Below are 13,411 nucleotides of genomic sequence, written 5' to 3'. Positions count from 1 at the left end.
GACGCTCCATTCTCCCCCTCGAAATGTGGCCTAAACGACAATGCCACAGTTTCGAAGAAGTCTCATTAATTGTACTTCTCTTTCTCTTATGGCTTACATCATAGATATTCATCGTCACAGGGGATTCATTAAGAGGAAGCATATAAAGTTTGTCTTGTCGGATGGCAAGACCAATAACATCTGAATTAAATTTAAGAATGCATTTATTGTCTCCGAAATTACAATGAAAACCATCATCATCTAACATCGAAACTGAAATGAGATTCCTCCTCATAGAAGGAACATAAACTACATTATTTAATCTAAGAGTGAAGCCATTATTAAGAACTAATGGAAGGGATCCGATAGCTTCAACTTGAGCTTCCTTCTCATTGGCCACTCTAAGACTTCGCTCCCCCTTTCTTAATGTTCTCCCGGTAAGGAATCCCCTTCTTTGCAAGCCACTTCAGGAAACCAACATAATCCTTTTGGTAGTGGTCCTTCTTGTGGCAGAAGTGGCATCCGTCATCTTTAGATTCTTGAGAGGCAGGAGCAGAAGGAGCAAATGCCTTGGGCGCCCTCTGTGCTGCCTTGTCGTGTTTAGCGACGAAATGCAACTTCTTTTTAGACTTGAAATCCCCTTGGAATTTTCTCTTATTCTTAGAGCTGCTTACTTGATTCACAAAATCTTTATTTTCAGCCCTCACCCTCTCTTCCTCTTGGACGCACATTGCAATCAAGTCGCTCATGCTCCACTTCTCTTTCTGAGTGTTGTAATTTATCTTAAAAGGAGTAAACTCAGGAGGGAGAGAGGTCATAATGAAGTGGACAAGGAAACCCTCAGAGATTTCCATATCCATGCCCTTGAGTTTGGCAGCCATATCTGTCATCATCATGATGTGTTCTCTTATGCCACCGGATCCATAATTATACTTAATGTTGAGGAGCTTCTGAATCAGTGTGCTGGCATAAACCTTGGAGGTGCCTTTAAATTGCTCCTCCACAGATGCCAAGTACGTTTTAGCTTTTTCTGAGTTTGAGATTGCTCCCCTTATAGCATCTGATATTGAGTTCCTCATTATCATAAGAGACATGCGGTTGGACCGCTCCCACTTCTCAGAAAGTGCATCATAAGTTTTCTTTAATTCATCATAATTTTCCACGCCAATGACGGGAGCTGTGGGAGCGTCAACCCTGAGTGCATAGTCCAGGTCTAAAACACCAAGGACAACAGTCACCTTAGCTTTCCAAGCAGGAAAATTATTGCCCGTGAGTTGCTCTATGCCGTCAATAGTGGCGGCAATAGAGGAAGCGTTAAGAGCTGGAGAGAAGAATTGGGCCAGATCAGTAAATTTATCATAAGGAAATAATTTGCACGAAAATAACCCTACGTTGGTTTGATTAAAATCATGCAAAAATAAAACTCCAATCCGCATCACCGTTGGGCAGAAAACGGAAAAGAGTTTAAATTGAACACATAAAGATGGCACATAATTACAATCAACTTTGGTCAGAAAGTAATTATGAACCTATATAAATTGATCGTAAAATTCTCCGGAAAATTTTTCTCGTTGGATCCAATTGAACCAGAGAATTAACAACAATATTTTATGCATTAATCATCATTAATTTTGGGCTAATTTCATTAGATATTAAAGCTTCACTTAATCAACATAATAGCTAGCCCTAGGATCAAACACCCTAAGTGCGGAAGCGTGAGGTGTTTACCTGAGTTCGGTGACGCCATCTGATGATAGTGAAGTGGTCGCCGGCTTGATGAAGAGGCTTTGGACGATGTAGTCGATCACCAGCACGTAGTGGACGAAGAGGCGGCAGTAGCCTTCACCTTGTTTACTGCGTTCTCTTAGGATCGGATTAGAGTTGTGGGGGGAGATCAGCCTAACATGCGAAAATCTAGTCACATGCCCTACGGGACTCCCCCTTGGTTTATATCAAGCGCAGCACAAGGTGGGACCACCACCATTTGTTGGTTGGGGCTCCCGATCAGAGCGCATGGAGGGCAAACGGTCCTCCTTTTATCTCGGTCACGTCAGGGATAAGGCCGAGATCAATTCCAACAGGTTCACCCGCAACTACAACAATTTTAGAACAAAACAATTGCCTTCACTGAAATTGAGACCCTGCTAACTGGGCCTACTTAACTCCTCTCGATTGCGAAGATGTGTTGCTTTGAAGTGTGCTTGTTTTGTCTGTTTATTGTACTGGAGCCGTAAAGTGCTTTGGCTCAAAGTTTGGTTTACCTTTGCTACGCTAGCTGCATGTTCCTGAATAATCAGGAGTCATGAGCTGTCTCTCGCTACCTATTGTCATTTATCAATGCTTCTACTCCCAAGTGTTCAACATATACTCCACGTTTGCAGTCAACGTTTCCTAATCATCGATCTCTATCTCACTTCTAAGTTGTAGCAAAAGAGTTTATCAACCTATATACTACCTGATCTCCTGTTTGAAACGTCAAGTTTACTTGATTGGGGGGAGTACGCTATTACTCATTTACTCAAAGAGAAGTGTCGTATTACCAAATTGATGTGGACCACTGTACGTTTGCAATTCAAGATTTGGTTTGGATAATCAGCACCGTGACGACACCTACAGCTACAGGACTGGAGCTCATGTACGACCTTTTGATTCCCTAATTACTACTCCAGCAGCAGCAGGCTGTCGTTAGGTACTGGCTCCATGTCGGTCGTTTCATAGGTACAGATACAGAGTCCCCTGTCCTATCATCCTCCATCCCACAACATGCTACGGCTTCCTTCCCTGTCGCCGAGAGAAAATATCGCCGCCCTTTGCTCCGATAGCCACTTGTACGTATGCAGTATGCTACTACTCCGTACTATGCATACAAGCAGATATGAGATATCTGCAGAAGAACAGTGTGCATAGATACACATGTGTTCTTCACTTTCCCAAGGTCACGGGACATAGAGAGAGGGTACAGCAGAGCGTTCGTGGCCGTTGCCGGGCGGTCCATGCATGACCGAAGAAGACGACGGCATGAAGGACAGACACCCCATCACGTTGTTTCGGCAGTGAGCGCCGCCGATCCACTGGTCTCGCGGTTGGGCGTTAGCGCCTTGTCGTCAGTCGTCGCTGTCTCTCGTCTCTAGCTATTTACGAAGCTCCAGTAGCCGACCTGAGTGACTGCTGTATTGGTATCAGGAGAAAAAATAAAATTTTAGTTGTTAATAATTTAATTTTATCACTTATGCACTACCTAACCTTAAACATACGTTCCATCTAAATTTAGATATGTTTATGCACTCCCTCGCTGACGCGGCTGCCACTCCGTGCCGAGTGGTTGGCTCTTCCAGCACGCGCATGTTACTCATGGCATCACATTTTGCGCCACTGTGTTGCTCGTCCCCTTGATTTTTCTCGTTGCGTTTTAGTTCGCCCATGACATGACATGACGCTCTGCCTGACCTGATCGCCCTCACGAGTGAACCCACCGGAGCCCATCTCTTCACCGCTTTGCGCTTGCAGTAACCGGCTAGCCAAGTACCGAGACGAAGATTGCCGACCGGGCGACCGGCACACAACTGGGCGGCTGATCCTTTCATACTTTCTCGCTCTCGCTGTGGGTGTTGGCTTGCTGCCTAAACCGCACGAAAGGAAAAGAGGCCACCACGCACGCAGGATTTGATTCCTAATCTCCTATTGTTTAATCTTCATTCATCTCGTCCGAACTAAGCCTGTGACCACAATGGAACTAAAAGAATGTCAAAAGAAAGAACAGAGTAAAGATGATCAAGTTACCAATCCACTGCTTCCACGTGTAATATCTTATGAGGTGAACATGTATTCTTTCCTGAACTTGTCCTTTTACAAAGAAAAAGTTCCATTCTTACGTGGGTTCCAACTTCCAACTTATAAATCCACGATATTTTTGAACGAAGAGTGACATCTGTTTCTATTAAAAGCAAGTAACATATTATAGCTATCAATTTAAACAGCAAACTAAGAAAAAAGAACAGCAAATACACCGACCAGGCCTATATTACTGGCGCCGAAGATAAGCATACAAACAACATAGACAAATAACAGACTCCTGATTACAACTCCCAAACGTCCGACTAGACCACAGAGTTTGGATGGAAAGTGTTGCACCAACGCATCAACTGAGCCGGTTCAAACGTCTCCTTGTCGCCCTTTTTGAGTAAGAATTTTCAGCTCTGCAAAAGAAAAGATTTTTAAGAAGAGAATCAATTGGCATATTAGGGATGTTTTTTTCAATCACTATCTTGTTTTGAACATTACACATCGTCTAGCAAAGCCCTGCAAAACAGAAAAGACCCAATTTTATAGGTAGACTCAGTTTCTAAGTTAACCAGTCAGGAGTAAGTCAAGGGTCCATGGTTGCTCGGACCAGCCAAAACAATCCCTAATAGCACTGCATGTGAATTTAGCAAGAACACGTTGAAAGAAAATGTGATCTACATTTTCTTTTCTCCCATAGAGGCAGCAGGCTTCACTGTCCTTCCAACCTCGCCTTTTCAAGGTGGATGCAGTTTGGAGGTGATCATTAAACATCTGCTAGAGTAAAAATTTTAATCTTCTGTGGCACTTTACATTTCCAAATTTTCCCATTGATTTTGTTTTTCAAACCCCCCCTCCTCCTGAATGAAGGGGTTGGTGGTAAAATTCTTGAACTTCTCCAGAGTCCAGTGTACTTCATCATCTAGATCATCCAAACCAATATGAATAATCAACGTCTTCAACTACTCATATCTCCCTAACTCTGAGGGTGTCAGGTCTCTTCTGAAATTGATGTTGAAGGTGCCTGCCTTAAAGCAGTCCGCCAGCTTGGTAGTAGCAACTAAGGTCATTATGTACAGCTCAGAGAAGTGCAGTTTGAGGGAGATATCATGAATCCAGATGTTAGTCCAAAACCTAATCCTTTTTCCATTGTGTACCTTATAGATAACTCCCCACGGAAAGAGGTATTTGACTTTGTGCAGCCCTTACTAAAATTGAGATGAACCATGAGATTGTGACTGAGATCTGCAAGCTGTTCTTCGTGCCCCTTAATGCATAGCGGTTGTTGAGCATCAGCTTTGGTAGTATTTTCTCCCAAAGAAAGGTTCAAAATGCTCTTGTCCTCCCTCATCTGTGAAGACAGTTGGTCTTGGGGCTCTTTGGCAGCCGGACCTGTAAGCTGCTTATTCTTCAATAGAGCATAATCTGCCCATGGGACAGTAAGCCCCACCTTGGGGTCAAACATGGCTAGTGGCATGACAAGCATAGCCTCCTACTTTCATTTTTTTTCCTTTGGTTTGTGCTCCTTTTATCTGTCAGATTTTTTGGGTGCTTTGTTCAGCTCGGCTTCAGCACCTTTCCAAAAGGACTCATCAAATTCACTTTCGTCGTCCTCAGATTCATCATCTTTGGGTTCATCTGGTTTAGGTCCCTCCTTGGGTCCCTTACCGGATAGTCCTTCAATCACAAGCCTAATATCATGACCTTCCCTATCAAAGTAAATTATGACGAAATGTCAAATCTTATAAGGATCAAGGCGGTTAACTTTGACTTTGATCGGGCCGTCCCTAATTAAACTTAGATCATCATACTTCAAGAATTTAACCTTTAGATATCTCAACTCAACTGAGTTCATTCTTTCCATTGTGTCTGAAACATCTTTACTAGGGAATACAACATTTGTATCCAGTTTCCTAACATCCCAATCCCATTTGGAGTCTAACACAAACTTCAATTCCTCTTCTAATTTGCTCACCACGGTTTCTCCTCGAAGCATTGTAATCAAACAAGAATTGTGGATTGTGCGCTTCTTATCATTTCCCAATTTTATAGCATAGAAGCTCTGATCAGCCCCAAAACCATATATTCTGATTTTTCTACTACTAACCATACAATCCACAACCATATGTCCAGATTTTTTAGATTTATAACATACTAGTTCATTGATGCAATGACTTTGATGATGCCCAACTGATTGACAACGGAAGCACATAATTTGTTCTTCGGGAGTGATGGGCTTGGATGATTTACCTTTGGATTCCAGCCGAGAGGGTCCAATCTTGGGGTTGTCCTGCGTCCAAGAGCTCCAACCTTCCCGCGGAGCACTAGGACCCTCCTGACGGCGAGCAGATGGTCCTCGATTTTGTTGGGCAGCTCCCTGACCTCCTGTTCCCGTCGGATCCCCACTGCGACCACCTTCCCCAGACAGGCCGCTCCCGTGGCCACCTTGGTCACGGCCGCCACCTTGACCGAATTGTCCCCCTTCACGCCTCCTTGATTGTTAGGGTCGCTTTCATAGCCCCCTTGGCCCGCGCGATCCCAACCATGGATTGGGTTCAGGTAAAGCCCATCTTGGTCTCCAGTTTCGAGACATGGTGGGAATTGGAAGCGGTGTCTGGGTGGATTCAAACATCGATGAACCTTGTTCCGCAAATCTTTCTCACGCTTGAAATCCGGCTCCAATAGGTCATCCTCCTCCATCCAATCTTCCTCTTTCCTCCGCTTCTCTCCATGGCGCTCTTGCTGAGCAAGGCTTGGCTTACGATTCATGGCTTCTTGCCACACCGCTTGCGCAAAGGACTTCTCAAGTGATTGTGGCTCACTAATCCTCCTCACTCGTCTAGCCTGCAGACCAAATCTCAGAATCTCCTATTGAACTATTCAATAGTAAATGTTTGAATCTCCTACTAAACTAAACTTGTAAGCATCGAAGGGCATGTTTGTTTAGCATTATGGATTGTATTCCACAATCCAGATTGCATAAACAGACGGTAAGATTGTGAAAATGATTTTTTTATCTAAGTTTAGAATATGCTACAATCCATAATCTACTTTAGAGAAATTTCTATAACCTACAATGTAGATTGTGGTAATTAAGAGAGAAACAAACAGAGCGTAATATCCAGATGTACAGCAGTTGTGGAATCTGAAACCGCGTTGTTGAACTGATTGTTTGGTCAAATTTGATCACGGAAACCGAGCTGGCATTGCTGCTGCTACTAGTACTGGTGCTACCGCCTAAGTGCCCACCTGGTCAAACTTAGCGAGTAGGGGAACTGGGGAAGACGCGTGCGTGCGCCAGTCTGGTTGCAAACTCGCAACGCATTCGAGCCAGCTTGCCTTCGCCGCAGCGAACCAGCGACGTGCGCGCGCGCCGCTCCCTCCCTAGCTGTGCGGCTGTGTCTGCGCGCGCGGCGCGGCGGGATGGAGATGGGGGAGGCGGCGCCGGCGCTGGCGGTGGTGGACGCGCGGTTCTGCGCGGCGGACGCGGCGTCGCTGGCCGTGGCGAAGACTCTGAGCATGTCCGGGAGCGACTTCGCCGTCACGGACGCGGCCACCGGCGCGCTCGTGCTGCGCGTGGACGGCGTGCTGTTCAGCCTCCGCAGGCGGAGCGTCCTCGTCGACGCCGACGGCCGCCCCGTCCTCACCGTCCAAGAATCGGTCTCGATCCCCTTCCCCCTTGACTTATCCATCCCTATGCTTAATCTCTCTTTCTCTCTCCGCCTGTCCTGACGTGCGCTGGTTGGTGTGGCCGTGGATTGGGTGCAGGCGCTGCTGCTGAACACGCGGTGGAAGGTGTTCAGGGGCGACAGCACGAGCCGGCGGGACCTCCTGTTCACCGTGGTGAAGCCGTCGGCGATCCAGCTGCGGTGGTCCACCAAGGTGAGTGTGTTCCTCGCCAGCAACGACGCCGAGCAGGCCTGCGACTTCAGGATCACCGGCAGCTACCACGACGGCGCCTGCACCGTCTCCCTCGGCGACTCCGACACCGTCATCGCCAAGGCAAGTGCCTCGTTGACCGGTCTCTTCAATCCATCCGCGCATGCATGTTACTTTCTTGGACTGAATGGACTTGTTTCTGGCTGCCGCGCCGCAGATCAACCGGCGGTTCAGCGTGGTGAGCGCGCTGCTGGGGAAGAACACGTACAGCGTCACCGTCAACCCGGGCATCGACTACGCCTTCGTCGTCGCGCTCGTCGTCATCCTCGACGAGATGCATTACCAGCGATGACGCATACTGCAGTTTTGATCCGAAGCCTCTTCAGTTTTGCTGCCCCTGACAACTCGAAGCGTTTTATATTTGTATTCAGGCCTTGTTGTCCTGATCGGTGTGTGCAAACGGTTCGGACCATGCTTGAGTTCACGTCTTTGTCAGAGCTAGTACAGATTTCAAGTGATGCCGTAAAAAGCACACAAGAGATTGATCCATTTGCTTTTCTTTCTCGGTGTGAGTTGTGATTGGTCCTTTTCTTTCCCTTTTTGAAGGCTGTGATTCGGTTGTCACAACGGTAAGTACAAAGGTCAAGTTCATGTTGAGATGAGATTAATCACACCTGACACGACTTTAATTTTGTTCTCTTTCTGCTAGAACCCTTCCATATTGGGCCCTTTTTTTGGCTTACGCTAATAAACGGGTGAATCAACTGTATGCCGTCGAATAAGTTCCAGTTTTACAATTTGTCATCGAATAAGCGCACTTCCACTCCATGCCATCTGGACTTTAAATTTCTTTACTCCACGCTATTGCCGGATGACATGGAGTGAAAACATTTTTGAAAACTGGCAAAATATGAATTGCGGAGTTATTCGATGGCATTTATTCTTAGAGATATTTTACAGTGTTTGCAGATGATGGGAGGCATTCATTGATTAAAATCCGATGATCCACAATCAAAGGTACCAACTCAAAGAGTCTAAGTACTTTGGTACTTGACCAGGTACTAAATTTTAGATGGGAAGGGAGGATGAGAAGTCAATTTTATTTGCCAACTTAATGGACAAGGGCGAATAAGTCTTCAGGAGTCCGATCAGTGTTGGACTCTATTCATCTTTATGTGTAATGTTCAGATTTATCGTGCTCGTGGATCTATTAGTTCTCGGTTCGTCTCGTCTTCTCAAGACTCCGCGGGAGATCCTGAAGAACACGCAGCACCGGCGTCGAGGGGGAGCACGAATCCGAAGGAATTTGGATCCTCTGGCTTCAGCCAGAGTGAAGTCACTCTGTTGTGGACCATTCAATCTTAAATAGCTGGATAGGATTTCACGCTACATTATCTTGCAAACAGTAAAATCGATTCGGTATTGGACTGCAGGTTGCTGTAGCGACTCTCACGTGTCGCTGTTCGCCCCCGGATTCGAATGCGAAGTCTATAACGCAGCACTGGCGACTTGGCCTCCCGCCGTGGAGCCAGCCCGTCCGGATCGATCCTGCGGCGTCGCACTCTATTATAATAATGTATTTAAAGAAGGCTCCGTTGAAGAGGTACTGGTGTTAAAAAAATGACGCAGCACTGGAATTCTTAATTGCTAACGTGATAAAATGGTCTATGGGCAGTACCGTGGCAAGCCGTCAAGTTGGAGAAGTGAAACGTCTCAAATGAAGACGAGTGGGAGAAGTGGATGTTTCGTTTATCTTCAAACGCGTTCTCCATTCAAGGATGGCTGACGGTGGCGGTCCGCGTCGGAGTCAAACCGGAGACCACGACGTCGACCGCCTCGTCGTCGCGAATATATAGACGCTGCGCGTCCCAGGCTGATCAGGATTCAGGAAAGATGGCTGCGCCAGCGCCAGCACTGGAGGCGACGGCGGTGGTGGACGCGCGGTTCTGTGAGCCGGAGTCCACGGCGTTCGCGGTGACCAAGATCATCAGTGTGACGGGGCGCAACTTCACCGTCACGGACATCACCGGCGCCGCGGTGATGCAGGTGGAAGCTGCCGTGTTCGCCTTCCAGAGGCGCTCCCTCCTCCTCGACGGCAGTTTTGGGTTTGACGTTGGAAACCCCGTGGAATATGAGCCTTGATCTACCACCAAATATTAGAACATCACCAGATTCAAGATAAACCTTTGAAGCCTTGTCCACATCTCTTACATCACCATACAAGAATTCTGCAGTTTCACCCAACGAAAGACAGGCAAGGCTGGTTCCCGTTTCATCTTTGCCCTGTCAAATAACACAATTGTGTGATCCGGTGAGCAATCAACAAACAAAGTTGCAACATTATGACATTTCAATTGCAGATCAGAGGAATGGAGGACACTGTACTCGAAATGCCCAAGAAAAAGAAACTCTCGTGCGTAAAGCATCATGACCAAAGCTGATTTTATCTTGTCTACAGATGCCCATCCAAAATGAGTGTTTAATGAATCAGTTTAGCAGGAATCAGTTTTCTTTTCTTTTATTTTTAAAAAACTAAGTAGCAGGCTTCAGATCATTCACCAGATTGATCTCAGCAAGAAATATAATGTTACGATACCGAATATCATTGAAGAAAGTGGCTCTTTTGTACCTGATGAAGACCTAACCTCGCACTACTGTTGTAGAAGTGGAGGAAGTTCTTCCACAGCATTTGCAGCTCCTACGCCTTGTTTCAAGAGTTCATGGGAAGCTTGAATGGCATCTTGAACGAACTTCCTGAATTCTTCTGGTATGTTTGTGGTTGAACACTATCAAATGGATGTGTATCTCCATATGAGCGTGAATCTGGATCCCAGTTCTTCCGCACATCATCCACAGACTTAACTTAGCCCCATCTCGGTAGCCAGGTTTATAAAATCCTCCTGTACTAACACCAAGCTGCTGACAAACTTTGACAATTTTAACCTGATATGTGCGATACAAGGAGTATCAAGTATATATGTTTTGCAGTAGAATGCATTGATTGTATTTGAACACATAACAAAGAGCAGCACGCCATCAAATCATTTCAGAAAATGCATGTTCATGGCAGGAATTCTGAAAAATGTAATGCAAGACGCAACAAATTATGTAAACAAGACGTGGTGACATAAAACTATAAAGCCACAAGCGCACACATTTTCCAGACGAGAACATTCGGCACTATTTTCAAAACAAACGCTGATGCTCAGATAACGATTAAGTGATTGGCTTGAGATAACAAAAATAGCAACATGTGTACACATAGACATACCTGATCATCAACAGAACCATCCCAGGCCTCAAATGTTGCAACGGAGCTGCATCCTTGGAAAGCTCCATCTCTCGTCTTTTGTCTCTGTTGATCTTGAGTAAAGAAGGATTTAACTTTATGGGGCATTTGTTATCACTCATGCATATATCAAATGGGGCAGCTCCTGAATTAGACCCCACAGACCCAGCACTACATGGACTGCTTCTGGATTCTATAGATTTCTGTAGTTCAAACGGTGTAACCAATCATTGCGGTGATTCGTTGCTGCCAACTGATGGAGAGAATGAACATACTCCCTCCTTTTGGCGTTCCAAAGGCTTCTCATAAACCATACAATCAGAGTGTTAGAAGCGCATGGAAGAAGAATTTAAAGGTTTATTAAGATTGTACATATCATATCAAACGTAGCGTGAATTGAAAATTAGAAGTATTCAGACATGAATATCAAATTTAATCATCACCTGGTTTCAGACCATTTACAACACTACACGTCTACAACTCATAATGCACAGCCACACATGGTCTGAAGATTCAGTTCCTCCTCGACCACCAATTCAGATTCTAATTTGAAGCACGAGCAATAACAACGGTGCTGATTGCTGACACAAGAACATGCCAAGGTTTTCAAAATTTTCGGTGGGTTTACCACCTACGAAGCCAACGAGACGATTCTTAAGTTCCCAACTTCCCATTCAACTCTACCAAACCACAACTCAGAACTAACCCGGTCTCGACTAGAGCTCTAACCAATCAATCCCTGCACCTCGCAACATCGCATAATTTATGCAACTCGGCACTGGATTGTACTACCAATCACGAGTGGGCCATGGCGAACCCTGTTTGCCCCGGTTGCGGAAATTACCGGGGGGGGGGGGGGGGGGAGCGACGGTTTTCCTGCCAGAGAGAAGGTTTAGGGCATCGCTGCACATACTGATCTGTGAGGGGGACGGGTGCTCTGCCGCGTGGGGGAGTTCACCGACGACGTCCTCTCGTCGCCGCCGAACATCGACGGAGCCAAGAGACGCCGAGCGGAAGCGGTGGCCAAAGCGGGACTACTCGAATTCGAGGGCGGAGGCGCTGAATTCGACGGCCAAGATTTTATACCCTAGATCACACGGATTTTGTGTAACGAACCGACTAGGCCACGGTGGAATTTTTAGAATTTGGCTTTTTTTTAAAAAAACTTCTTGTATGTATGAATCTACCGAGAAACAATATCAAAAAATAGAATTTTTTTTATATCATAATCTTTAGCGTCGTGGTTGAATATCACGATATAATGATAATTAACATCGTGGTAGCTATCACGTATGATTTTTCAAGTTCAAAATAAAAAAATCGTTAGTACGATATCAAATATTATAGCAATATACTGTTTAACCACAATACCAGATATCATAGCGCCATATCTATCCTGATCTGTTTAAAACACTGTAGCACTGGAAAAAGGAGATTTGAGGTCTCTCTTGGAGATGGCCTCATAGCGCCATATCTATCCTAAGGCCTAAGCCCAAGTACAGGATCAGGAAAAGACTGAACCAATGGTCCTAGTAATGCAGACTGGTTATGCAATTTGACCTTCGCTACTCGCCAAGTCGCAATGCTAAGGGCATTCGCAGTTTCGCACTGAAGCGGTAACTGTCGGTTCTATTGTCTAGGTTCTTCCTCCAATGTGATTAGGATCTAGAGTGCATTAAGAGTCTTTTGGTTCGTTATTTAATAGGTTTTTTTAGTTTTTCTAAAAAACCATAGAAACTATCTAAATGGTTGATATCTGGTCTTAGCTTTTGGTAATTTTTGGCTGACTAAAGAAGCAGTTGTGACTAAAATAAATTAAAAATTGAGAAGTAGATTTTGATTGGTTTTCTGGCTTTTAGTTGTACTGGGAAGCTAATAATTTATTATAAAAATCAACAATCAAAATTCAACAGCCACAGTTACTTCCTCAGCTAGCTACAAACTCTGAGTGCAAACCAAATATTATTCATGTATAGATAATTTAGTTAGGTTTGGTAACTTCGGCTGTGCCTATCTATAATCAACTAACAGCTTGAGCGAGTTCTGGCCCGTGTTTTGGTTTGTCTACATTGGCAGGAGGTGTGCCTAGCTGCACTAAATGTATTCATTTTCCATTATCAAGCTTTAAATCACAATATTTATTAAACCGTATATGCTATTTGTAATCTATTTGAATCTTTATGTTCTTTACAATTAAATCTACAAATTAAAACTAATTTTAACTATATTTTAATGTTAAAAAATAGTTATATATGGATCTCACATGTCATACTCTAGGTTTTTAGAAAAATTAGCATGGCTATAATCCAGATACTATTTTCTAGATTTAGTTTGGCGTTGCAAAAGCAAATTTTATAGAACTCAGTTCTACAAAAGATATCTCCCTTATGATAACCCGTGTCCACTTTTTTCCTCTTCAACCTAACCATTAGATCATATGATATATGGTATAAATAAAGTCTTACGATGATATTTCTAAACAGA

At 44.8% G+C, this 13,411-nt stretch overlaps 1 protein-coding gene and 1 pseudogene across 1 annotated transcript; one reads left to right on the top strand and one right to left on the bottom strand.

Moving 5' to 3' along the window:
* The first annotated feature begins 6,997 nt into the window (after positions 1 to 6,997).
* LOC133913633 (protein LURP-one-related 15-like) lies at positions 6,998 to 8,435 on the top strand. Its single transcript, XM_062356836.1, has 3 exons — positions 6,998 to 7,419; positions 7,528 to 7,761; positions 7,856 to 8,435. The coding sequence occupies exons 1-3, from the start codon at positions 7,183 to 7,185 to the stop codon at positions 7,988 to 7,990; spliced, it is 606 nt and encodes a 201-aa protein (XP_062212820.1). The 5' UTR covers positions 6,998 to 7,182; the 3' UTR covers positions 7,991 to 8,435.
* Positions 8,436 to 9,522: 1,087 nt separating this feature from the next.
* Positions 9,523 to 11,035, bottom strand: LOC133911317 (uncharacterized; annotated as a pseudogene).
* Positions 11,036 to 13,411: the final 2,376 nt, after the last annotated feature.

The sequence above is a fragment of the Phragmites australis genome, chromosome 3 (genome assembly GCF_958298935.1).
Source record: "Phragmites australis chromosome 3, lpPhrAust1.1, whole genome shotgun sequence".
Taxonomy (NCBI): domain Eukaryota; kingdom Viridiplantae; phylum Streptophyta; class Magnoliopsida; order Poales; family Poaceae; genus Phragmites; species Phragmites australis.
Note: the sequence above shows the minus strand (reverse complement) of the source record. Positions and strands in the feature narration are given on the sequence as shown.

Bases quoted from the DNA above. Each gene is read 5' to 3' on its own strand.
- LOC133913633 (XM_062356836.1), top strand. From the start codon at position 7,183: ATGGAGATGGGGGAGGCGGCGCCGGCGCTGGCGGTGGTGGACGCGCGG. The intron at 7,420-7,527 runs GTCTCGATCCCC...GATTGGGTGCAG, and splicing joins TCCTCACCGTCCAAGAATCG to GCGCTGCTGCTGAACACGCG. The intron at 7,762-7,855 runs GCAAGTGCCTCG...GCCGCGCCGCAG, and splicing joins CCGACACCGTCATCGCCAAG to ATCAACCGGCGGTTCAGCGT.